The 27,538-nt window shown below is 42.4% G+C and overlaps 1 protein-coding gene across 2 annotated transcripts; it reads left to right on the forward strand.

The window, feature by feature from the left end:
- On the forward strand, positions 1-27,453 carry farp2 (FERM, RhoGEF and pleckstrin domain protein 2). Of its 2 annotated transcripts, none has more exons than XM_070831606.1 (27): positions 1-77; positions 747-978; positions 7,350-7,454; positions 8,677-8,719; positions 8,806-8,884; positions 9,263-9,360; positions 9,957-10,071; positions 13,052-13,199; positions 13,307-13,402; positions 13,534-13,697; positions 13,843-13,911; positions 14,052-14,109; positions 14,260-14,524; positions 19,733-19,917; positions 20,146-20,235; positions 20,648-20,781; positions 20,881-20,962; positions 21,068-21,305; positions 21,482-21,612; positions 21,700-21,768; positions 21,869-21,958; positions 23,045-23,127; positions 23,326-23,444; positions 23,635-23,798; positions 25,586-25,693; positions 25,804-25,955; positions 26,043-27,453. In XM_070831606.1, exons 2-27 carry the CDS (start codon positions 778-780, stop codon positions 26,134-26,136), a joined length of 3,180 nt encoding a protein of 1,059 aa, XP_070687707.1. In that variant the 5' UTR covers positions 1-77; positions 747-777; the 3' UTR covers positions 26,137-27,453. The 2 variants fall into 2 exon arrangements, with proteins under 2 accessions (XP_070687707.1, XP_070687708.1); XM_070831607.1 differs by having other exon boundaries at positions 19,733-19,869.
- Positions 27,454-27,538: the final 85 nt, after the last annotated feature.

Below are 27,538 nucleotides of genomic sequence, written 5' to 3' on the forward strand. Positions count from 1 at the left end.
ACGACGACCATGGAGCGGAGTAGTGTCCTTTTCGGTGCAACAAACTTTTAGCGTGTAGTTTCGACACGGCCAGGACGGTAAGTTTGACGCCACTTTCTGGGCACATTAGCATGTTTAGATACTTTTGTATGACGACTTTTTCGGAGAGAAAACTCGGTTTAAGCGTATTAATTCTTCGTGTCGCTTCTCGTCGGTAAACTGGTGTCCATTGAGCCCCCTCTCACAAACAGAAAACAAACCTTTTTTTTTTTCAGTTTTGTGTAATTAGAGACTTTTGTTTCGCTTTAAATCTCTGTGGGAGTGCTGCATATAAGTCTCGTTGACCCACTTAGGCCCTCATGCACCGCACGCGCATACACATACACGCAGCGTCGGTACGCCGTCGTCTCTTTTCGTACTTGCTAGGTCTTCTTCTCCAGCCGGCTTCAGCCTTTGGTAGAAAGCCACAGAGATAGTTTGGGGGAATATTAGCTGCAGGTCTTTTTATTTGCGTCCCCTGTTTGAGTTACACGTTGTAATGAATGAGCCTCACATGTCCACCACCAGCTTCAGGCAGCCAGACTGCTTCTTCTTTTTTTTTTTTTGGAAGGAAACACGCAGAAACTATGTTAAACTGGTCAAAGGTTCCTGACAGGTTCAGCCACCCCAGAGAAAATGTTGTTTTAACCATTAATGTTCCATCCTGTTGTTGTACTTCTCCTCAGCTTTGATGATGATTCCAGTTGTCCTCCCTTGTGTTTTTGCAGGAGTGAGGTGGGGGAGCTGCTCTGAGCAGTCATGGGGGAGATTGAGGGTTCATATCGGGTCCTGCAGACCCCGGGCACAAGGCTGGGAGCCCAGTTCAATGCTGGTATCAGCACTTTGGAGCCGGGCCAGAGCCTCGGTGGCAACATGGTCAGCGGGAGCAAATGCCACGGGCGAGGACTACAGATCCGTGTGCAGGGGCTGGATGACTCGCAGGAATTCTTTGATATAGACGTAAGTTTCTCCTCAACTGTTGCACAGCTTCACTGTGTTGCTTACATCCTGTTTTATTTACCCCATGATAAACCTGCAGTTTGGCACACAGCAGGCGACATCTTAGCCTTATAGTCCTGAGTTTACCCTGGTTGCATGTGGCTCAGGTTTGTGACAGCTGCCACATGGCTTTGGTGCTGAAATCCCTTCCTCCTTAAGGCTTCTTATTTAGGCAATTCAGTGTAACTCACCGGGGCATTTTCTTAATGTCTTGGCTGTGATTTCTGCTCAAGGTCCAAGTAGTAGTAGATTGCTTTCCTGTTCTAAGCCTTGACAAACAAGGAGGTAGATGATATGACCATCCAGGACTCAAGCTTGAGCGTGGAAATGGGGTTATTTGCGGATGCTGGAAAATCACAGTTGGTCTAGACTTATTCTGATGGGTTTTGTTATGTGGTGATCAACAGCAGGATTTGCATTTCCTAGTCTGTTTTTACTCTGGCATTGTCTGACTTTCTCATTTAATTTAAGTTGTGATGAAAGGACAGAAAGGCAGACAGGATAGGGTTTCCAATATGTGTGTTTTATTGGTCTTACTCCCAATACTGAAGCATTTAGTGCCTGGCAAATTATGCTGAAATTTTGAAATCATGAGCTGCAATTTATTACAAGTGAATCTATATCCAGAAATTTTTTTCCTTTTCATTGTTGTTATTTTAAAGATAAGTTGATTCCTGTTAAAGATTGGCAGTTGGTTTGAATACACTTTTAGATCCACATGGTTACAGTGCTCTCCCGTGTTTACTCGCCAAGTTGCTGCTGGAGTCATTCAGAAGGCAAATAGGAAGCAATAAGGAAGCCACTATATCAGAGCAAGTTTCCTGTCTTTTCTGTGGGCGGAGAAATATCACAGTGATCAAAGTGGAGACTCCGCAATGAATAAACAGCCAAGTCAATGATAGATAGATGGAGGAGCTTTCATTTGCAGTGTAATGTAGCTGGGCCTATGGGCAACAGATACATGTAGAATATGTTGGTGTATTCAACTTGTGTAACTACACTGCCCTAAATCCTTGTGTAGCCACAACAATAGCAGTTCTGGCAGATGTAGCGCGGGGCCACTGCTGAGACAGACATTTCATAATCTTACGCACCATATGTTGTCTCACAGTCTTACGCTAATAGAATGTGACAGACACAAGTTTAATTTGGATGGAAGTGGGTCCTGGCGCTGCTCAGTTTGAAAGAAAAAATACACTCAAGAGTTCTTTTTATGGTCCGTTTTCAGAAGAAATTCAGCTGCAAGTATTGATAGACAACAGAGCTCGGCCCGAAGAGTTCAAAGTAAGCTCTGGACATGGTGTTGATAGGCGGTGGCAGACTGAAATACACGGATGCAAAAGGGGAATGACGGCAATCCTGTTGTCAAGCAGACTGCACTTTATGTGACAAGATGGCCTCTGAGAGCCTCTGTTGTTCCCCACTGCCCAACATTGCTTAATATTGCTGTTCATTCATACTGAGGAGTCGTGGGCTGGTGGGAGAATAGAACTTATGTCTGTGTGCCCAGTGACGGCAGAGCTATGCATCCGCTACATGACATGTCTCATTTTCACCTAACAAGAACTATTAATGCGCTATAATCATTATTAGTTTTATGTCTATGTGGCCACAGTTACTTTTAAGAAAACTGGATGAAGCAGCCTAACTTTTCCTACATTGTAATTGTAGTTTTTCCTCATGCTTACTTTATGCAAAAATAGACACAAAATTGCAGTGTTGAATGTTTGAAATGGTTGTGGCCTTCAAGCAACTGCCTCCCCTCACTGTGGTTGCTCAGCTGCTCAAATATCTTATACAATTGTGTACAGTCGTCATCATCTGCCATTACCTGCTACTCTCCCTATAGATTGAGTTATGATGCACTCCAGTTGAAAATGCACTGAAGTTTTGTTCTCTTATACCCAAGTAGGACACACTAACCTATAATGCACCTCAGATCTGACCATATGGTGTGACAGAGTACGTGTGTTTACGGCCATATGATGTCTTTAGTCTGGAGCTACAACAGACAGATCAGATCAGAGCGCGTGTGCTTTGATCTGTGGCCTTCATCTGCTGCAGGTACCCAGCATGGTCATCGTCAGCAGCAGTCATTTGCTTGCATGGCTCTTGTCCACAGGCCCCTCCCACAGCCAGCACAGGAGAAAGCTCAGCCTTGTGGTTTCTGGACAGGGAGGCAGGGCAGGGAAACACAGGCTCCTTTTATCCAGCACAGCCAGCCCATTTGCTGGCCTTAACTTCCAGCTTAAAACTTGCAAAAAGGCTGAGAGTGGGATGTGGAACCTAGCTGTGTGAAAATGCAGTACAGTCAGGGCATAGGTGGGAGGGAATCCGGGCAAGCTTTGCTTTAGTGTTAGCAAACAAGCACATAAATAGCCAGGTTGACAACCAAGTGGGTCGAGGTAGGGGGGAGACGGTGGGGCGGCTTCTGGTGTTAAAAGAGCAGTTCAGAGGGAGCAGTCATGGCCAGTACAAAGATTGAGCCGGCGTGGTGGGGGAGGGGACACACTGAGGAGTGAAGCCCTGCAGAAAGTTTGGAATTTCAACCACTGGCCTGTAGCAGAAATCACATTTTTATTTTTCCAGTTGTGAATGATTGAACTTGTGAATGTCAATGCTGATGTGTCAGTGCTGTTTTGGTCTTGTTAACTGTTTGCACATTGGTGAGGCGTGTGAAAAGAGATACTGGTGTGCCAATGTCGGTGTCTTCTTTGTAAATGTTGTCTGGAGTGTCCTGCAATATTTTGAGAGAAATGTAACAAATTATATCATATCTGCGTAGCTGGGGATAACACAAGATAATAGTTGTCTGTGTAGTGGAGCTGAATCAGGCTTGTGTTTTGTGTGCATGCTCTAAAAAGGAGTACTCTCACTCTTCATTACAACCACTACAGTTGAGCACTCGGCTCTCATCTCTACAAAGCATTCACGCTATCCCACTGTGTACTGAAGTAGCACCAGTCTAATGGCTGTGCCTAGAAGGACTTGTTTAACATCTGAATCGATCTCTTGATCTACACTTTACTGATCTCTCCAGTTGTTTCTATTCTGATATATTTTTTGCCACTGGCAGTAATTGGCTGCCACCTAGTTCAAGTTATTTTTCTTAATGTGTTTAGTAGGGCGGGTATCTGGGTTACACAGGTGACCTGAGCAGAAGGCACACTAAAACATCTGATCCTGATTACCACTGTGTTGTGTTCATCAGCCAACAAATGCTTTGGCCAACTGTTGACATGCGTGTCCTGAAGCCAGGTACTGAAAAGAAATCGCCACTAATTATTTCAAATGACAGTTGCTGTTAAGTGAAGAAAGGCATCAAAGAACCTGTTGATCTTTGAAATGTCTCCTCACAAACTTGAGAAAGTGGCCACTGGTGTGCGGAGCTTTAAAATGTATGTCAGCAGGAAATCTCCTGGTGGCAAGACCTTAACAATGTACATCCCGCTGTGCCTGATACAAGCCCCAACACACCCCTGCTGTCCGTAGGAGGTTCCACTAGAGCTCACTGCCATTCACTGGTTGGGGAGTATCAAGTGCTGTTTGGTGAACCATGCTTAACCTGTCATGCAGGGTACACCCAAGCCCTGTGTTTGAATTAAACTGGATGATATTTGGGTGTGTTGTTGAACGTTTGTTTCTTAATTCTCCGTGCATGAGATGGGCAGTCCTCCCTCGTAGCTGGCTGCTTTTCAAAACTTGCATTTGTATGTATGTATGCTCCCCTCCCTCCCTCCCTCCCTCCCTCCCTTCACATACACAGGAGAAGATTTGTCTCCCAGAGAAACATCTGTTTGTCATAATCCCTGCTGCTTTTCAGAGCTTGATTGGGTGACCCAGTGACCTGCCTTAATGCTAGAGCTCAGAGATGAGACTGTGGTCCACACCACAAGTTGGGTGTGAACAAAGTGCGTGTGATCTAACTGTCACGTCACATATGGGTTTGAACTGAAAATGCCAGCCAAGCTTTCAGGTAGCAGCCCACTGATTTGTGGCACAGTGGAATGGAGTTAGGTAAATGACGGTTGAAGGCAGGGCGTGGGAATGTTGACAAAATAATACCTGAATATTTTTTTAGATGACATCTTTTAGTAATTCCACGGTATTTTTTTGAGAAGACTACTTGTGCATCTGGAAAATATTTACACCCCCCAAAATTGAGAAATGATCATTAGTTAATCATTAATTGTGCTCCACGATGTTGATATTAAGTCTAACTATTATGTCTATCGTTCAATCCCTCTGGTTGAGCTGCCAGTTCACCAGCACAACAAATCATATATTTTAAGTGTATGTGATGTTTACATGTGCTCTGTCATTTTGTAGTTCTAAATTCAGGTTTGGCTCATTTCCTATGTCACATGACATTATATCTCCCCCCTATCCCTTTTTGTTACTGCCTCCAAGCATAGTTAGAGGGTGATATCCCTGCAGTGGTATAATAACTGTGCCCACATTGTAAACACAAACTGATTGCACACACAGATAGCCCAACTTGTTCAGCAGTAGGAGGAAGTTATTTGAAGGTAAATTCTCTGCACAGGTCTGCATTGTGATGAAATTCCACAGAAATGATTGGACATAGAATCGGGTAAATAATTGTCTGCAGCCACTACTGCATACTCTTTGTGTATTCATGCAGGAGGATGTGAGGGTGATTTAGAGTAGTGTACCTTGTCCTTATTGCTAGTTGTCTGGCAGCAATTAAATCTCTGTTAAAATGTCAGTCCTCCCTCTCAGATTGTGGAAGATAAAGCTGGATGTCCTGGAGGAGGGTTTTACTCTCCCTTGAGACTGGAGTGCTGTGAATGGAGTTTTACATTCCTGCACAGGGTTAATGAGTAACACAGAGGAGGGGCCTCTGAAAGCACTCCAGTCAGAGTAGATCACTCATGACTGCTACACTGAGGACAAAACTGTTAACTGATATGTTAATCGGCCATCAGTCTCTAGTTTTCTTGTGAAATTAGTCCCCTTGGTAATATTTTTTCACACCTTGGTAAAAAAAACCTATGAAATATCCACCTCTTCTTAAAATGTCACAGAAGTATTTAGGCTCTGTTCAACTATTTGCTGTTTATGCCGTTTAAACACAGGATAGCCTTCTGGCTTTATCTTAACTTGCAACTGAAAGAGTGACATGTTTTTAAACCTTAAAGAGAAGCTTGGGGGGGGGGGGTTATCCTATGGAAACATTGTCTTGATCCACTGGAAAGATTTGGTTTTTCTCTAATAACTTTGTTCACAAAGCACTTCAGACATTGGTCCTGCCTGCTAAAAGCCCAGTTTACGATTACATTGACTCTTTGTTGAATTGGCATTCACTGAACCCCACTGAACCAGTCAAACTGAGACAGAATACCTCAAAATGTTTCTTGCATTTGGCCGCTGACGCATTTCGAATACTTACCGATGCTGCCTTGACAGTATGTTTGGCCTGCACTCAAAGACAACCCCGGCAAAGTATTTTAACACACTAGTTTGTTCTCTCTGCTTGAGATCGGCCGTAAGCGGACACTGTAAATGCATGGAAAAAGGGCATTTTACAACAGATTCCTAAATTTATGGATGTTTTGTCAGTAGGTTTCACCTGCAATTTATAGATGCAGATGAATGCAGAACATATGATTGTGTCAAAGTAATGAAAAGACTATGGTAAATCTCCTGGTTGTAATGCTTTACTTAAGCCAATGCAAAGCAGTTCTTTTTATAAGGCTTTTAAAAATACTATATTACAACCAGATGTTTCAGGCTATAATTTTCTCAAAAAGTCACAGGCTGGGATTCCAAACCTCAAGTGCAGTGTGTTCTTAGTACGTAGTAATTAGTCCTTCGTTTAGTGAAAACAAACCCCAGAGCGCCGTGAAGGTAAAGTTCGGCCTATAGTTCCTGCCTGAGATTTTGCTGCACTCTGAGCCAGATAATGGTAAATGTACAGTAGAACACATTTTTGCAGTTTACATGCTCATCCAAATCAAGGAAAGTATTTGATTTGACAGATGGAACATACGCTGCCATAAAATGCACAACGAAGTGGATCATTTACAGATGCCAAATATTTTCTGCACCACGCAGACAGACAGCGTTTATCCTGTGCTCATTGTGAACACAAGCGTGGCCTTCCTGACCTCAGCCTGAGCAAAGGTCCCTTTTTGATTGTAATCTCTGTTGATCACCTATGTTGTTGATCAGCTATAGTGTTTTTCAGACACAACAGTGCAATTTGTCTGTCCAAAGAGATCACAAGATGTATCAAGAAGACTTTAAAGATCTTTGTGTTGACACGGTAATGAAAATAATGATTCCTTTTTCTTTGCTTTTTCTTTCAGCCAAAAGCTTTTGGACAGACCCTCCTCTCTGAGGTTTTCCTGAGAGGCAACCTCATAGAGAGTGATTACTTTGGCCTCGAGTTTCAGAACATGCAGATGAACTGGGTAGGTACACGATCAAATGTATCTTCAGTTTCCTGTTTGAAACAGACACATTGTATATCCAGTAACTGACACGCATATTGATAATGCGTGTTGGTCAAGGACTGACCAGCAAAGGCAGCCAGAGTTTCAAAAGTCAAAGGTCACAGCTTGATGACAACATGACGTAAACACTGATGTAGTATTGCTTTTACTGGACTTGAGCAGTATGTAATCTAGAGATATATTTAACTTGTCTGGCACAAGTGCCCATACGCAAATGTCAGAATTTCCAATGTTTTATTCTTTCAGAAACATAAGTGGAATTCCAGACCACCTACAAGTCCTTTTGTAAAGCAAACGAAAGAGAGAAACGAGCTACATATCTTCTTCAAAGAGAATGGAGCCGCTGTTGACTCATATGGGTTTTTAGCTCATATATTAACTCTAACACTAACTCTGCGCTGATACATTTTTAAATATTAGTGGCTCTCTTGGTTTATTCGCCACATGTTATTACCAACTTTTATCAGCTTACACAGTTTAAGTGACCTGGCAGGGTAAAAAAATACAGCATGTTTGGACCTGACGCTAATGTCAGTTTACAGAACGAAATGACACAGCAATGAACTATCCATTGTTCCGGCAGCCATAGCTTTAGAAGGAAAATGATGGTAAACAGCATTATGTTTTTATTTTACATTAATCAACTAATAATTATTGTTGGACTGCAAGTAGTCCTTATGTTCAGCATTCATTAATCTGCCAATTATTTTCTCAGTTAAATGATTAACGGTTTGACCAACAGTCTGAAACCCAAATATTGCATATTCAGCAAACTATCAAGTAAGGCCAGGAAAATCAGCAAATTCAAAGTGTTAACTAATCAGATGCATCAGTGTCTACACTTTTCCTGAATCTATTTGGGTGCCCTAACACATGCATGCGTGTCACTGCAAACTGAGCGAAGGATTCAAGCAAATATCAGCTGATAGCAATTTATCTCGAGCACATTCCTCCCTCAATCAGGCCCAGATGTAATAGAGCCAGCAGGCTCCTACAGTGAGGCAGTGAAGCCAGTTCTTGCCCACAACATTGGCACATCACTCTACTATCATCCATACGCTGACAAAACGTACAATTACTATGTAGTATGTAGTAAGGGAGTCATTTAAGGCAGGGCTGTCAAGTTTTGCACAACATTCTCATGATATTGTGAAGATGATACTATTTTATTTCTCTTCAGGTTTGGCTGGAACCCACAAAACCCATTATGAAACAAGTCAGAAGTAAGTTAGCTCAAATATTAGCTCAGTAATGAATTGGCACCTAATGAAAATGTGTTTGTGTGCTGATGTGTTTTCATGTTTTTCAGGACCAGCAAATACGCTATTTAGACTGTCAGTGAAATTCTTTCCTCCAGACCCCGGTCAGCTGCAGGAGGAGTACACGAGGTCAGTGGCTGTAATTTCCTACTGGATATTACTTTTCTCTCATGCCTGTGTGGAGGGCTTTAAAAACTGCAGAGGTTTTTTTTTCCTATTCAGAAGCTCAAGATTATGGTTTTTAGGGCATGATAGTTTTTGTCCTCCTAAAAAATGTTTTTTTTTTTTTTTGTCAACACATGTATTTAGTTTTGCTTTAACAAAAACTCAAAAACCTCCATTTTAAAACATTTTAAATGGAAGTTTTAATTAAAAAAATATAAGCTTGTGTATTTTCATATTGGGGGAATAATCACTTTGCGGTTGAAGTCATTTTATTATTTACTTATTATCATGAACAGATTGGCACTAAGCCTCTGTGCCTTTTGTGTTTTGTTTTTTTTATAGGTACTTATTTTCGCTGCAGATGAAAAGAGATCTGATGGAGGGCAGGTTGATCTGCACAGAAAATACTGGAGCCCTGCTGGCCTCTCACCTTGTCCAGTGTATGTTTAAGATGGCATTATTTCCATAATATTTGGCTGTCCAGTAATAAAAAATGTATTTATTTGTTTACCTTATAGCCACAGTGTTGTGTGAATATATTCTGCCAGATTACACCAATTCTCTCAATGACTGTAGTATTTACATCTGTTCAAAACACAAACAGGGACTCACATGCTAAAAATGCTGGAGTTATTTTTCTCTGTGTGCTGCTTTTGAATTATAGTGTTTCTACCATTTTATCCACCACATTTATATCATTGAGGATGGGCTGAGTAACAGAAACACCTCTCGGTATAATGCAACAGACTGCAGCCTCCCTGACACGTCTCTGAAACAGTTTCAACAACAATGGAACAAAATGACCTTAATGATGGTTGGATTTATTGCAGGCCTGTTGTATAAGAAAACATTAGTTAGGTGTACCTAACTAATGGCAGCCAAATGTGTACATAAAAACACAACAAAGGTGTTTTCTTGTTGTTTTTGAGAGTGAAGGATACATTAATATCTAGCAACAGGTATAATCAAAAGCAAAGAGTAATTCTCGTTGTCATAAAAGTTAGTAACTGATGTTTTGCTCTTCCTAAAACCCCAGCGGAGATTGGCGACTACGATGATGTAGCAGACCGGGACTTCCTGAGGATGAACAAGCTGTTGCCTTACCAAGAGAAGGTGCAAGAGAGGATCATGGAGATCCACCGCAGACACCTGTAAGTTACTCCCTCTGATCAGTCCCATGTTTTGTTTCATGTTCAATTAAAGCCGCGTGTGTTCTCTTTGTATTTTTGCATTGAATTGTGGCTAAATATTTGAATCAACTTGAACATTGTAAACAGTGTCAATTGGGATGTAAACCACTTTCAATTGAACCAGGAGTTGTCAGTCTTTGCCTAACCCCAGTAACCAAGCCAAAGTCAACACTTTCTCCAGCTGCTCCAAACAGTTATGTTACTAACATCAAGTACACTTTTATTGTTGCACACATTTATTGCTCATCCCTACCACAAAATAGACCAGCTGAGTGCCAGGCTGCCAGCGGACTCTTCTGTTACAGCGGCTGACTCAACTCGCCTGTGCACGGCTCCTATTTCATTCATGGTTTTCTCTATAAGAGATGGGACTTAAGATGTAGCAAAGTACCAAACTCGAAAAAAGAAGTACTGTACTATGTACTATAATTACATTTGGTTTAAGTACAGGTACACAAACAGCAACTTCTTTAAATTAACAGGAGTAAATGTGATTCATTACATCCTACTACTGACCACATGTTAAGCCAGTTTACTGTGACAAGGACAGGGACTTACGCTTTGACCTGTTTCCCTGGCAGGGCCTCAGTGTAGTGGCATAGTGTGATCATTCCTAGAAAAGTATCATTTTGTAACCAGAGTGCGAGCCCTTGTAAGAGGTGACAAATAATATGCAGGCGGACTTCCCTGGGAGGCCAAGTAATGCATATTATTATTATTATTATTATTATTATTGTAACGTACAGATTTCAAGTTGAAAGAGTGGCATTGATTTCTAGTGTGCTCCAAACTTTCATGAGCTAAATGCTGAACGAACCACAATGTGAGTCTTAACTACACATTTCTATTTCACAATTTTTGGAATTTGTAAACAGTGGCACGTTGTTTATGCTCCTTTTTATGTGGCTTGAAACACAAATGTTTGGTGTTAGCTTTGATGAGGTAGCTGAACTGAGACAACTGTGTGTTCTTTGCTAAATAACCATAATGAGAGGGTTAGCCCCATTTCAGAGACCAGAGTCTCACAAAACCACTCACTGCACTTTTCCCACCATCAGCCTCCTTGTTAGCACAGGGTGATCCTATGGCCAATAGTGGCTCTTTTCAACCCAGTGTATTAGGCGCCTCTAAAGACCTTTGCTAATCTCTTCCCTTGGTTGCCAGTGTGGAAGCACCCTGGCCTAATCCCCTGCTCTGGCCGGTCTATTAGCCATAAGGCCAGTGGGGCAGGGGAGGGCCCTAAGGAGATTTCACCGCTTAAAGGATGAACAAAATTAGAATGTGTTGATGATTGGACGGATATGTCTTCCTAACATGCTGTTTGGTTGTAATCACATGGTTTTAGATAATGCCTTTCAAATCCTCGAAGTTGTAAGGGATTTAAGGACACACTATTCTGCATAGGAGGCATGATGCAATCTATATTTAAATTTCTTGTGATAAATCCAGAAAAAGATCTTAGAATTGACATTTGGCTCCATTCATTAATTAATGCTCTAGAAGTCTGATTAAAGGCAGGGTCTGTAATACTGGAGAAACTAGCAAGAGTAGCTAGATTTGAAAGTATCCAACTGAAAATATCCTGCCCCCTCCCTCAAGGCTTTCCCCAAAAGCCCCTCCCCCAGAACTCGTGAACGCGCTGCCTGATCAACATTACTGTTGGAGGACGAGTCAACAACAGTAATGAGAAGACTGACCGTCGCTTACATGGCTCTGTGGTCAGGTCTTGAGCTCGGTCTGGACACAACTGCTGATTGACAGCCTCTCTTAGCTTTTCAGTCTATCAAATAAACAACTGTGTTAAATGTTTGATGTTGAAGAATATAGATGATAATAATAATAATAATCTAACAATCTTGTTACTATTCTATGAATATATAAATATCATAAACGCAAACAAAACATCCATCACAAATGTAATGTTACACTAAGCCCAGAGTTACTGGTCACTCAGCTTAGACTGTGCATTGTACTAACAGGTTAGCTCCATGGATGGTTGTTTGGTTCATTTGGCCCAAAGGAAATGACTGGAGGGGTTTGTGACAGGCCTTTGACAGCCACTGACACCTGATTTATTTTTTTTTTGTTTTTTCCTCAACAAATATACCATAATTGTAATTATTAGCCTTATTCATTTGATGAACACAATTCATTTACTGGTTCTCCCATATGTAAAATGCCAAAAGTTCTGAATTTACTACGATCTATTTATAGATTGTAAGGTGCATAATGGTGGGATTTCAGATGCAACAATATTTTAAACTCTTTTCTATGACACACGGGAAGTCCAGAGACCTAAGAATTGGTGTGATGTGTTCATTTTCTTTCTCCAGTCAGTTTATTTTGTTATTGATAGGATGTTGCAGTTATTCATTTTTTAGGTCAGGTTACATTACGAATTCCCACACATTCTCACAAAGGTTCTTCCTTTTATCTCAGTTTTGCCTATTTTTTTTAACTTAAGAACTTGGGGCCAACCATCAATTTGTTCTGTTCACTCACTGAGAGAGTAAATGAGAGTGAGGTTGTTTAGTTAAATGGGTGTTCTCTGCAAAATGATAATGGATAACTTTATTGTTTTGTATAATTTGGTCTAAAGGAACTATGTAAAGGTTACATGAAAGGGGCTCAAGAATTGAGCCTTGAGGAACACCACCATGTTGGACTATTTGCATACATAGTCAGAAAAAAAGAAAATTGTTTCTGTTTTGAACCAATGTAGGACGGTTTGTCTCAGCTCTCTAGTCTGTATAGAAATGTTATTTGGTCAGCCATGTCAACCAAAGCAATGGGATAGAATAGGACCATGGCAAAAATATCCATCAATCAGGAAATCAGCTCTTCAGTTTAGAGTCAGATTGTGAATGCTACTCATGTTCTTCAAGAAAAGCCTGAGGAGGACATGTTGACACCTACAAGTGCTGATTTGTTTCTGTTTCAGGGGGCAGACTCCAGCTGAATCAGATTTCCAAATCCTGGAGATTGCCCGTAAACTGGAGATGTATGGCGTTCGCTTTCATCCAGCAGCTGACCGGGAAGGCACCAAAATTAATCTAGCCGTTTCTCATATGGGCCTTCAGGTTTTTCAGGTAACTGGTGCTCTCATACCAGCTGTCTTTTGTGATATGATCCTCAGTCTCTAACAATGTTGCTAAAGGTTATTTCTTTCTTTTTAACATTCTTTTTTTTCTCCCAGGGCAACACAAAAATAAATACCTTCAATTGGTCCAAGATTCGCAAACTGAGCTTCAAGAGAAAGCGGTTCCTGATCAAGCTCCACCCCGAGGTTCATGTATGTAATAATGACCAGAGACAAAAACACAAAATGTTGGATGTCTGTAATATTATGTGTATATTCCCCATCTACTTACACAAGACTGGTTTACTGTGTGGATTCATGTCTTTTTCTTTATTTGTGTTCAGGGCCCCCACCAGGACACACTAGAGTTTTTGATGGCCAGTCGAGACCAATGTAAAATTTTTTGGAAGATCTGTGTGGAGTACCACTCATTTTTCCGTTTGTTTGACCAACCCCAACCCAAGTCCAAAGCTATCCTCTTCACTAGAGGCTCTTCCTTCAGATACAGGTATCAAATACGGGCCTACGCAAAACCATAAGTCATCTCTAATACTTGTTTATAGGAACCTTGGGGTTTCTTGGACAATGAAACAAAAACAAATGTCTCAGTTGTTTCATTATTCAGTGCTTTAAATCTAAACCCTTTCTGTCAGTGGGAGGACCCAGAAACAACTTGTGGAGTACGTCAGGGAAAATGGAGCAAAGAGAACGCCATACCAGAGGTGTGTGTTTCCATATATGGTGTATACACTGTTTATGAGAAAGACAAGTTACTTACTAATTCTTCCTAAGTATTAACTGAGAAATGTTTCCACGCTGCATTCATGATAGTAATTCTGCCCTTAAATTGTTTCTTGTTCAGGAGGAACAGTAAAATACGAATGTCTGCTCGCTCCCAAGCCACAGATGTGCCAAAACAGGTCAGTGGTGCTACAAGATGATGCACTTTGCAACAAATTAAACAAAAATTTTGTTCTATGATGGATAAACTAATAAAATTTTCCCATTTTCTCCACTTCCTTTTTGCTCCCTCACTTTCCTTTCCTTGTCTTGTCTTTGCATTCTTTCAGAGCTTGTCATTCAATGACAGTCTCAGGGCCTCAGGCTCCCCTTCCTCTGCTACTGTGTCCTTCCACCCTGCACACATCTCTAGCATTCTCCCGCGAACAGAGCTCCAGCCTCAGCCCCAGCCTTTGCCCACACTGAGCCAGTCTCCAGCGCCTCAGCAGCAGCAACAACAGCAGCTGTTTCAGTCCCCTCTACAAGCTATCAGACCCCCCAGCCCTCCGAAGGAAGAACCTGTCAAGGCTGCTTCCCCATCCCACTACGCTCAAGGTGCCACTAGCAATCAGGCAGCAGGACACTGCAGCCCCTTGTTTGTGTGTGTAGAGAGGGGCACTTCCCAATCACAGCCCTCCAAAAATGGCAATGAGGATAATGAGCATGGTGGGAGAAGGGGGACTGGGTGCTCGTTGGGAGGGGGTGGAGGGAAGAGGAAGGGGGTTTTTACACCTGAGGCTTTTGAGGCAGAGCTTTTGCGTACAAAACAGAATCCCATGTTCTCAATGTCCAACTCGCCACTGCATGTTACAGAGGAGTTCATAGATGATGATCCCACTGAAATTTCCTTTTATGGTGGGGGTGCAGAGGCCTTCTCCTTTGGGCTTGATGATAAAGTAGATCAGTTTGATTATGTCGAGGAAAATGACCTCAGCAAAAACAGGATCTTTAGTGTGGGCATTGAGGACTTGAATGGGAATACCAATGCCTTCCCTGATAGCATTGTCGGTAATTCTGAGACCAGCTCCTTGGTTAATAACCGCTCTGAGTGCAGCTCCCTGGACAACCTGGGGCTCAGCTCTGCAGGCGAGTCTATGTCAGTGGGTTATGGAGGCCCTGATTCCTCCTCGCTTCGCCTGCCAGGTTCTGACATCCAGTCAGAGGCCAGTTCAATGGTCAACTTCCCAGCGTACTCCGTACGATCTGAGAGCAGCTCTGCTGTGCAGTTCAGTGACCTGGTGGAGCAGCTTGAGCAGCTCAGCTATCCACCCACAGCCACTGAGGGCTCTGGGAATGGCAGCTCGGATTCAGACTCCGACTGGGGCTCTGACAGCGTCCTTCCTCCAGAGCAGAACCTGTTTTACAGTAATCCACTGACGGGGAGCAGTGGAATAGAGGGTTTCCTTCTTCAGTGCCATAACCTGCAGGCCCTGGCACTCGCAGACCCTTCTGGATCCCCTCATATTAAAATGTAAATCACATATGCTTATAGCACTTGAGGCCTCCGTCCAGGGCTGTCCAATTTACAGAAAGAAACACTTTTTGTAAATTGTCATTAATAATGAGAATAAGCAGGAACAGCATCGTTAACTCTTTGATAATACAAGTTAACATTGGTCTCAACAACACTTTTGACATTCATAAAGCTGATAGATTTATGCTGTCTTTACGGACGTACTTGGAGTTAATTCCCAGCAGCCTGCACTCCCCTTTGTGTTGATGCACATCTTTATAGTGTCCTTTTTTTAACTGTCACATGCTTTCACGTTGAGCTCTCTCTGCTGAGAAGTGGAGGAAAACATCCACTGTTCCATGCATTGAAATATTAGTGCTGCTGCAGACAAAAGCAGATTGTATCAGTGGTTTGAGCCGGTCAGGCTGTGGTGCTTTTGAAGTGTCTCCTGTCTTCTCGTGATACTTCGCTTATCAACTTTTGGCCTTTATTTTCGTGAGATGCTTGAATGACATAGTTTTGAATGACTTTGTGTTTTTCAGTTGTCTTATCTACAACATTCAGCCTATCCAGAGCAGCATTTTGGGTTAATCCCTCAAGCATTTCAGAAAATGCAAAACATTTTCCTTCTACTTTGGAACCTTAATATCTTTAGATACATGTTTCACTTCCAATAAAACACCAATGTACAGACTAACATAGGAATGTCTTGCCTGCCATTTGCTGAATACACAAAAATTTAACTCTTGTCAGAAAAATACTGCTCTGCATCCACCATCCACTTTGATCACCTGGCTCTAGTTTCAATTTAATGAAACAGATATAGCTAATTAAAAGAAGTTTGAAAGTTATTTTGATTTTTTTAAATGATTTTTCTACCCATATTTTAACTAGAACTTGACCAACAAGTAAACTTAAGTATTTAGGTACTAAGCTATCACATTTTTAACAACTATTATTACCACTAGTATTAATCATCACAATCTGGCTTTTAATTCTCAATTCCTACATGGTATTTCTTTCAGTGGTAATCAAAAATCATTATTCAATCTCCACTGTAATGTCTCCAATCTCAGGGTGAAAATAAATTAAAACAAAAGTTGTCCAGGTTGTGTGATCCTCACAGGCCTCCTGTATCTAAAATATAAGACATGCCATGGAGTTAATTTTCCATTCCCACTTCTGTGCCTCACTGACATCTGCTGGCTGAAGTAGTTGCCAGCACTCTGGACATCAGACTAGTCGCCAAAATGTAGTAGGTTCATGATGTCTGAAGGATAAAAATATATTTAGATGCCAAATAACATTTTTGCTTCATGTTGAGCTAAGTTGAAGAATGTAAGCAGTGTACCAATGAGCCATAAAGTACACTGTTAACACCACTCTTTCCAAAATGAATGTATCATCTTACATATTTGTAAGGCCTTGTGCTTCTGTAGCAAGCATGCATCAGTGAGAAAACCATGTATGATAGTGTAAAATACGTTCGTACTAACTCCTAATTATTAAAACCAAGAATGCAGAGCATCTAGAAGTAGTGCCTTTCAACTTTAGCAACCATAAATGTTTGCAACTTTCTGGATGTAGTAGGCAGTACTTTTATTGAACATCCTAAACCATTTGTGTTGCTTTTTCTGGCATGTGTCCTTAGCATGTTTTGGGGTTTTGGTATTCACTATCTCTAGGGTACCACTAATATGGTATTCTGTTTATTGGAAGGAGGCGGGGGTCTTTTGCACATTAGCTATCAATTTCTCTTTTTATATCAGCTGGATTTTTTATGTTTTTTTTAAGTATTGATATAGGAAAGACGGTTTACTGACATGTGGTCAGTTGCTAATACGTGCACAAAGCTTTTTTAAAATTATTTTTTTTAATCCAAACTGCAGGTGTCAGACTCATGTGTGCGGTGCCTGGTCTTATCAAGTCAGTCTTAATTTACTACAGCTGAGTTGATATCAAACTGATCAGTTGCACTTTATTTCACTACTGTCATTTACTTCTCAAAACAGACTTGATTTGCCGAATCAGACATTTTTAGTTTTGTTTTTTAACGTCCTTCCATTTTCTCTCTCATGAATCTGTCTGAAGGCAGACGTGACTTGGCTCTTGCTATGTTTCAGAGTCTTTTATTTTGCCTTGCACCGCAGTGCCTTAAAGCACTTACTTTCACTCTTTTCACTTGACATGCTTTCATGCGTAGGTGTACCCTCCTGTTTACTTTTCCGTAGCAGTGGGATGTTTCTGGTGAACATCCCCGTTGAAAAGGGGCTGTCTAAATATAGACAATTAGGATACATACAACTGTTGACTACTCCTATTCTCATTGTCATTTTCAAGGATGGAAAGCCATTTTTTATTTTTCCTTAAACCTTAAGTGTTTTTGCAACCTCTTTACAGTCGCAAGTGTGAACAGTTGTTTCTGTGTCACCTTGGAGAGTGCAGAACAGTAATTTGTTTCAGATGCCATCACCTGTCGTCACCTAGTAGGCCATGTAGAGTTGGTTGATCTCACCAAGGGTTTCACTTGTTTGGCTTTTTTTCTTATTTTTGCCTTGATTCTTTGTCTGCAATGTGATTCTTCCCACATCTCATCTAAAGATTAAATTAATGACAGGCTGACAATTATAACCAGCTAAGCTAACTGCACTTAGGCATCAAGTAATCGTCACTTAATCCTGAACATGTATATTGACTTATTATAAACAACCTGTACTTAATGTTTGTATGTTTTACTCAAGAATAAAGTAATCACTTTTGGGTACCATGAATGTCAGACTTAAAATTCTTTTAGAGATGCAGACTGAAATCAAAGACGCAATGGTGGTGCTCTTCTATCTACTGCTTAAACAGAAACCCAAGTGGTGCTAGGCACACTTTCAATGGCCAAAATGAAAGATGCGAACGGTCCAGATGAGTTACCTGGCCTCATCTTCAGATCAAAATCTTGTATCATCATTGCAGATATGTGAGAGAAGAAACAATCCAACAACAAATAGGTGTGCTGTTCGATCACCGTCGTTTTCTAAATTATCTGAAAACTAAATGAAAATCAACAGGACCAGCTTGTGAAAAATCTGGATCACATGCATGTCTCTGACTCCTAAGTACTCCTCACCTTAGCCAGTCCTTTTTATCCTCAGAACGACTGGATCTCATGTCCTTCTAGGGGACGTCATTATCCTATCAGTATGACATGCTCTTCAGTGTAACTTAAGACAACAGAAACTTATCAATGCGCTAGTCAATGCACAGCCGTTTTCCTTCTGTTTTTGAGGCAACAAAGTCGTATGCTGTTGGGGGTTGGGTCAGGCTCGTACACAAGATTCCTCAGCCTAATTCCAGCTGAATGTGTGCTCCCTGTTTGGACAGGCTTGGAGCCAAGTCATTCCACAGTAAAAACCCTCTCGTCCTGCTGTGGAGCCCGCCGTCCGCTCTCTTCCCCTGTCGTGTCATTCCCTGAGGGGCACTTCAGATACACTATAAACAACTATTTGCCCTCCAGACAGGCCACATTCCTGATAAGCCTTTGCGTGAGCAATTATTTCCGGGTCGAGTATTGACTTTTTTTTTTTTGTTTTTTTCCTCTCAGCCTTCCCCCACTCCCTTTTTTTTCTCTCTCTTTCTAATAGAAGTGGAAGAACAGCTGTGGTGACCTGTGACTCACTAAAGAGGATAGCCTAGCGTTTCATCTGCTTGTTTTGTCTCCTCATTTGTTGTGTAGCGAAGCTCAAAGGCAGAACAAAAGCAGAAGAGCCAGTTCTCTGAAATGGAACCGGGCTCGTATAAGTTGGCAATGAATCATTTGTCCTTCTCGTAGAGTGCTCTGAAAACAATGGCGGGGGAAAAATGTGGGAACCATTACTTGCCTGGGCCTACTCTGCCGTCTCCCCTTTCATTTGTGGCCAATGTGTGTGATGAACCATTTCACTTGTTTTTGTTAAAATGTGCAGCACTTGGGCTTTGTTTTTTTTATGAGAGGAAATAAGATAATTGTGGAAAAACAGGTTAGGTGAAGATGAAGCTTACTGTTATATATTTGACTGCATGCAACATGTAAAAATGTGCTTGTGTTAAGTTCCACTTATTGTAGAGAGCATGATTGTTGACTTAGACTCCACCCATTTCAACAGATCAGTTTGACCTGTTTGGCTAGAGTCCTTTAACCTTTGTGATTCTCTCATTGTTCACTTTCCCAAGCTCCTTACACTGAAATCAGATTTTTAGTATGTTGATCCTTTCACTTGAATGAAAGAAAATAAAATGCATATTTTCTACTATTTTTAATTTTCGTTTTCCCTCCTCCACAGACTCAGTCGTAGACAGCCCTCAGCTGTCGCCCTTCATCTCCAAAGGCCCCCTCTGCCTGTCGCCCTCCTTCCAGATGTCGACCCTCAGCTTGCCAGGCCAGGCCACGTCGCCCCTGCAAAGCCCCATCCTGAGCGAGGTGGGCAGCAATGCCAAGCTAGAGGAGGAGGAGGAGGGCAGGAGGAAGGTACACTGCTTACATGCCACCCTTCCACCCTCGCCTCACAACCCCTTTAAAGAGTAGAAATCACAGAACAGACTTCACCTTCCATGTAATTCTTAATGGGATGTGACTTTCAGTCTTTTGGTTGCTGTAATGGAGGGAAGGTTTCCCTTTTTAGAAAGATTAGATTCTCCTCACGGTGGGAATGTTGTCAGTCATGCAATTTTGAAACTTGTCCCTCTTCTCCCTCAGCGATATCCCACCGACAAGGCGTACTTCATTGCCAAAGAGATTCTGACCACAGAGCGGACGTACCTGAAAGACCTCGAGGTCATCACTGTGGTGAGTTTTATTTATCACTTACCAAGGCTATGCATAAATAATGTGTTCTTTGTTTAAAAGAATGAAAGACTGTATGTTTTATATATGTTTTTGTATGTGTATCAAAGGATAAAATGAAAAAAGTGAAAACAGAACCAAGTTACTGTAAAGTCCAGCACACCCACAGAACAGCTGCCCCACTCTAATCCCCTTTAACAGCCTACATGAGTCTCATGTTTTCCCTGTAGCACCAACGATTTAATGCCATTATTCATCTGGGATGTGACAATGTCCCTGTATTCCACAGCCAGAACGTATGAAAGGGCCCGTCTTGCTCGTAGTTAAGTTATAAAATCCTGATGAGCCACAGCTACAAATAGCACTGTTATTTGGGAGAATATATCAATAGCCTGTTGTCCCCCTCTGCTCCCAGTGGTTTCGCAGCGCTGTGATCAAAGAAAATGCCATGCCTGAAGGCCTGATGACCCTCCTCTTCTCCAACATCGACCCTATCTATGAGTTCCATCGGGGCTTCCTCAAGGAGTTAGACCAGAGGCTGGCTCTCTGGTAGGTCCTCCTTCAATGTTTCTGTGTGACAAGACGTGTGGAAGCCCCTGATGAGCTGGTAATAAAGACAAAGTCTGCAAATGTGTCTTGTTTCCTCAGGGAGGGACGCTCCAACGCTCATGTCAAAGGGGACTACCAAAGGATTGGTGACGTGATGCTGAGGAACATGTGTGCTCTTAAGGTGACGACGCTTCGCTGGCCCTCTGATTAACATCACTTCTCCTCTTACCTGGTTGACTGACGAGCAGAATCTCTTGTACTTCATGCTGTTTGTTGTTACCCTCAGGAATTCACCAGCTACCTACAGAAACACGACGAGGTGTTAACAGAGCTGGAGAAGGCCACCAAGAGGCTGAAGAAGCTGGAGACGGTCTACAAAGAGTTTGAACTACAGAAAGTCTGCTACTTGCCCCTGAACACATTCCTGCTCAAGCCCATCCAGCGCCTCATGCACTACAAACTGATCCTAGAGAGACTATGCAAGCATTACTCTCCCACCCACCGAGATCATGACGACTGCAAGGGTGAGTTTTCCATTGCTTATGTCCTCTCACCTTGTAACATTAATATTATGATACCATATTTCCTCAAAATGGGCAGAGTGAGTCTTAGAAGGCTCTTTTCTTGGCTCTGCTTAGATTGTTTTAATTCACCAATGGAAGTATTTTGGATTCACTAATTAATTTCTGTCTCCTCACAGAGGCTCTGAAGGAAGTGGCTGAGATAGCCACTCAGCTCCAGAGCAGTCTCATCCGGCTGGAGAACTTCCAGAAGCTGACAGAGCTGCAGAGAGACCTGATTGGTATAGAGAACCTAACGGCACCAGGCAGGGTGAGTGCGATGACACGGAGCAAAGGGTAGGGGGTGCTGGGAAACAGCCTAACGTAGAGTCACTGACAAGCTTCTTTGTGTGTTTAGGAGTTCATACGAGAGGGATGTCTGTACAAGCTTACCAAGAAAGGACTGCAGCAAAGAATGTTTTTCTTGGTTGGTACAAAACTACTATTATGCTAACTGGAATTTAAACACAAAACATCTGAACAAATCAATGTGCTTAAATCTAACTCTGTTTCTGTTGTGTCTCCAGTTCTCAGACATGCTGCTCTACACAAGCAAAGGTGTTACAGCGACCAATCAGTTCAAAGTGCATGGCCAGCTGCCCCTTCATGGCATGATTGTGAGTATATAGAAGCTCTGGTTCACTTTTGTCTCTCCTTAACCTTCTTCAGCCCCGTAAAGACCCCACAGCAGCTGAAGAAGAAGAAGAATAGTAGCTCCTGATAATTAGATGTGTAGGTTAGACTTTTCAGTGTGATCTGATCAGTGTGGCAGTGTGTCGAGAAGGGAGGGCCTGGGTCTCCTAACTTTACATGTCTCTGCTTTACTCCTGGCTGCAGCTCATAGTGCTGGATGCACCGGTAAGTCCTCTGAGCTCTGCCAGCTTGGATGCCCAAACCCTACCCTTCTTCTCCCATGCTTGTGTAGACAAATTGCCAAAAAAACACACGTAGCAGGTTGCTCAAGATGCAGACTCATGCCAGTCCTTGCAGCTACTTGTATCCTTTTTAGTGATGCAAAACTGGTGGGTGTGTTTTCCTCTCAAGAGCCCCTTTTCCACCAAAATTTCCAGGAACTATTATTATCAGGTGTTTATTTACCTGGGTAAAAGACTTCCTGGGAATCTGTGTGGTTTGCGTTTCCACCACACCTCAAAGTTCCGGAACATTTATTTAAATCAGGCTGATGACGTCTGGGGGACGTATAGTACGGCGGTCAGGCCCACTGTGACTGTTGTGGTCCTTCACCTTCTTACAATCTTGCAGAAGTTTACACAAATTTGTTTCGGTATGTGCCCTACATTTAGCTCTGCCAGCTTGTCGGCTATTCTTCCATACACTCAGTCGTCAATCAGCGTTCTTCAGCACAGCCCCGCCCCTCAAGAATTCCAGGTAATGTGAAAAGTTCCACCTCGCTACTAGGACCTTTTCAGGAGGAAGTTTTGGGTTGAGGGAACATTTTTTTTTTTTTTTCCCCCGGGTAATTTCAGTGGAAACGTGCCACGGTTTTTCAACATCACGGGTAAATGAGAGAAGTTCCTGCGGTGGAAAAGGGGCTAAAGTCGGCCGCTAATAGGAAGCTAAATAAAAATAAAGAATTCCTCGCGGTTTTCCTCCACACAGACACGTATAGTCGCTCCCATAGAGGCTCTTCGGCAGGCCTGTCTGTGACTTGGGACAGACTTTCTGTGTTTGTGTTGTTGTAGGTTGAGGAAAGTGAAAATGAGTGGTCGGTCCCCCACTGCTTCACCATCTACTCTGCTCAGAGGACCATCGTGGTGGCTGCCAGGTGAGAAGGGGAAAGAAATGTTTTTTATTGGACTACTTGTGAAACTGTTGTGCTCCTGGAGACAGAAAATCAGCTCTTATTTAAACTGTAAATGCCTATAGATCATTATTAATGTTCGTTGCTAATACCCAAGTAACTGAATGAAAACATACTGTAAATGCACACAGGTTTTCAGTATGTGTAATTCTGTGGTTTCAGCTCCAAAGTGGAGATGGGGAAGTGGATTGAGGATCTAAACCTGGCTATTGACATGTCAAAGAAATCGCAGGAGAAATCCAGCATCTTCCTTGACGCTGGACTCGGCGATCACTCCAACCGTAAGCTCCTCTGCTGACCTCAGTGTTATGTAAAGATGTACGGTAGCTACAGTGCTTGTACTTTCCTCAGCTGAATGGTTTTGAAAGAGCCTTTTCCTTGGGATACAGCACACATTCAGATGGACAGTTAATCCCTTTTCCTCCGAACAACTTCCTGTCCCTCCTCCCCCTCCTCCTCCTCCTCCCGCAGGATCGTCTGACGAGGTTTCTCTGGAGCAGGAGTCGGAGGACGATATGAACTCCTCCCGTACTTCACTGGACAAGCAGACACACCACCGTGCCAACACCACCATGCATGTGTGCTGGCACCGCAACACCAGCGTGTCTATGTCTGATCACAGCCTGGCTGTGGAGGTACTCCTCCTGTGCCCACGTTACGACACACATACACAGCCACACACACTCCGAACACGTAGGCTTTCTCACATGTACATGACATTCATCACCCGTGTGTCTGTGGATTTGAGGAAAAACGTCTGCCGTTCTTCTGGGGTCCATCTCACCTTCTCTTTCTAACCATTTCACTTTCCTCTAATGAAACTCTTTTCCTCTTTCTCTGGTGACTGTTAATGTGATGTGTTTTTACTGCCTCTACTGTTTGACTGGAGTGTGTTCAGGAGGGCCCTTTGTGCAGCTCATAGGTTATTAATAATGTGCATGCAAGAAAGGTTTTTTTTTTTTCTCTGACTAACATTCTTACTCTGCAGACCTGGAGGACTTCCTGACTGCTCCTTCTTCCCCTTGTCTTTCTCTCAAAGCTAACATGCTAACACTTTCTCTGCACCCTTCCTTCCTTATGTCTCTTCACCCTCTCAGTCTTCGGCTCTCCGGCTGTCTCACCAGAGCTCCCTCCTCGCTATCTCCTCGGTCAGGGCCAAAGACCAAACACCATCACACACGTTTGCTGGTACCGAAACCAGAACCTGTCTCTCACTGATTACCTGCGCATGAATCAGGTACTAGAGCCATGGGCACAGAGGAGGTCTCAGTAGAGACCTGTGTGTTCAATTATGTTAGAATTTAATATTAATCCAACATTATTTTATTGAGATATCCCCCTGGTTTATTCACTGATGTTGTATCTGAGGAGATACAGAATCTAAACAGCTCACAGGTTTTAGATAAAGGTAAATCTACTGTACTTACATCCACTAACGGCAACACTATGATCCATTCCAAACAAAGTCCTCTTAAAAAACAAAAAAAAAAAGAGAGAGACTAGTAGCAATGAGTAGGGAAAAAATGTAGAGTAGAGACAGTCAACTTGTCAAGCAGCATCCTCTCACAATGGGCCTTATTCACGGAAGATGTTTTGACTTGTAACAGGAGGAACTGCACAGGTGTAAACGATGAATCAAGGCTGAATTCCATTTAGCAGATATAGTTTCAGGCCTTCTGGGGCCGAGCCATCGCTAATGATGTTGGTAACATCGTCACTTTTCCCACTATCACAAGTCAAAATATCTGATGTTTAAAGGGCCTATCGGATAAGTCCTCACTGAAAATGTTCCAAATATTTCTACAAAAGTTTTACTATTTAATTGTCTTTCACGCCTACATTCAGCATATTTTGTTCACAAGTCATCACAACAGCAGTTTGAATCTTGGTTGTGATGCACTGCAGAGAAATTATTTGGAAGGAAAACCTGGATTTCACTTTTGCAGCATCGGCCATTGGTTCTGTCACTTATGATACCACTACACTCACCAAAGTAACACAACGGCTCGTGCCTAATGGACCTACTTTTAGTGATGTCTCAATGGGCAGAGCTGAAAAAATGTTGTAACAAGTTTTCCTTTAAATATATTCTCCATGTTCAGATACTTTTCCTCTGAAATGATCTCTCTGCGTCGTTACAGTTGCAACAAAGCTTCCACAGATGAGAAGTGTCCAGTGAGATGAACAGGAAGTCATGATTAATATGATTAGAATAAATGAATGGATTTCCATTTTGAAGTTAGAGCGCACATTACACTAACAGCCCTAATTAATAGACAAACATCTTCCATGTAGTCAGATCAATATGTCCCAGCCACCCGCTCACACCCCGCCACAGATCACTGACTGTTATGTAGAATTTGTGATTGTTTAATGATCACCGTCTGACCTTTTTATGTTCTGCTCTCTCCCCTGTGTGTAGAACCAGCTGTCTGGTTACCTCCTGAGGAAGTTCAAGAACAGTAATGGCTGGCAGAAGCTCTGGGTTGTTTTCACCAACTTCTGCTTGTTCTTCTACAAGACTCACCAGGTCAGCAGACACATCCTGAGATGTATTATTCCTGCAAGAGTCTCAACATTTAAACTGTATATTAGAAGGTGGTTGGACTGTATTCGCGACTTTGTGTTTCCGTGTTGTAGGATGACTTCCCGCTGGCTAGCCTCCCCCTACTCGGCTACACAGTCAGCACCCCCGAAGAGTCCGACAGCATCCACAAGGAGTACGTCTTCAAGCTGCAGTTTAAGTCCCATGTTTACTTTTTCCGGGCAGAAAGCGAGTACACGTTTGAAAGGTATGCTTACTGTCTCTAAATCCCAGAAAATTGTAGAATGTTTTGCAGCCATATACACTAAAACTGTCTGCTGACCTGTCTTCTCAGATGGATGGAGGTGATCAAGAGTGCAGCCAGCACTACGGGCCGGATGAGCCTGCTCATACCCAAAGGGGGTCCCATGGAGATAAACGGAAACTGAGTCAAACATCATGTATCTGGAGGCTGGGCCTCCAGGACATCAGGATCTCACTGTAACGTTCAAGTGAAGTGAACATTTGGACATTAACAACTGGAGACTGAAACATACTGCCAGTTTAAGTGTTTGTTTCTCAGTTTAAGGATTAAATTCTAATGATCTGTGCTTTTTTTCTTGATTAATGGTGTAAATGATAACATTTGTTCCTGTATGCAGGATATCATGAAAGGGAGACGTGTATATTTTGAGCAGTTTTTGCATGTGTAGCGCTCAGTTGGGCTCTTCACATAAAGTGATGGGAAATACTGTTATATGGGACCAACTGCAACACAAAGGGATTAAATTCAGGCTCTTTGAAGGACTTCTCTCTGTAGCACATGATGACTGAAGCTTTGCTGGGGACAGCGCTGCGCTGTGACGGGGACAAAGATGATCTACTGTATGTGGAAGATGAAGGTACAGGATAGTATGTTGAGTCAGAGATGTGAGTGAGGTGGAGGCGAGCAGAAGGTTCATGGGATGTTGTTTTTGAAATGCATGAGAGGTTTTGAGGAATTTACACTGCTGTTGAGACAGTGACGCGCAAGTGGTTTTGGTCACATTTCTGACATTATCAGAGGCTTTATTTGCCTGGTGACGGAAGGACGCAAAGGGTGTTTGAAATGTTCAAAAGGGAGCTGATCTGCTTAAATCTCCTCATTAGTTAGGCAGTGTTATGGCCAGTTTGGTGCTACATTTCTCTCTTAAATGTCAGATGTTATCACATGTATCCTGTTTTCATTTTTACTTAGGGATAACAACTGGAGGAAATACTGTGTAGTGTTAACGCTGTGTAAAAGTTGCAGATTTCCTTTACAAACCAACCGGAAGAACATATTTTGAAGTAATCGTACTTGGTGATGATATCTTGCTGTGTCGGACTGGGAGCTGACTTATAGGAGACACCAATGACACTTTTTGTCGGTTATTTAGTGCGACACATGCAACCATGGTATTATTTGGTGTATGTTTTTTGTATGAAGACTGGAATCTTTACCCTCTGTGTGTGTTTGTGTATGTGTGTGTGTGTGTGTGTGTGTGTGCGCGTGCGCGGAGAAGCCACTGGAGCTGTAATGTAAGGTGATGATGGAGGTCATCTCCAGACCATCTGACATTCTGTGTGTAAGAGACTGACTGTTGCACAGTTAACATACAGTATGTAACTCCTATTTATTGTTAAGCATGTCATCAGGGCCATGCTCCTGAGCGCCCTCATGTAGTCCTCATGTTACTCCTTGAAAACTTAACAAATAAAAACCATTGATCGTTTCAGTCCCACTTCCTTCGTGCAGGGTTATTCGTTGTTTTACAGACTGTGTGACAGATTTATTATAAAGAAAATCCTGCCTGCAGATTTCTACCAAAT

The sequence above is a fragment of the Pempheris klunzingeri genome, chromosome 6, assembly GCF_042242105.1.
Source record: "Pempheris klunzingeri isolate RE-2024b chromosome 6, fPemKlu1.hap1, whole genome shotgun sequence".
In the NCBI taxonomy this organism is placed as follows: domain Eukaryota; kingdom Metazoa; phylum Chordata; class Actinopteri; order Acropomatiformes; family Pempheridae; genus Pempheris; species Pempheris klunzingeri.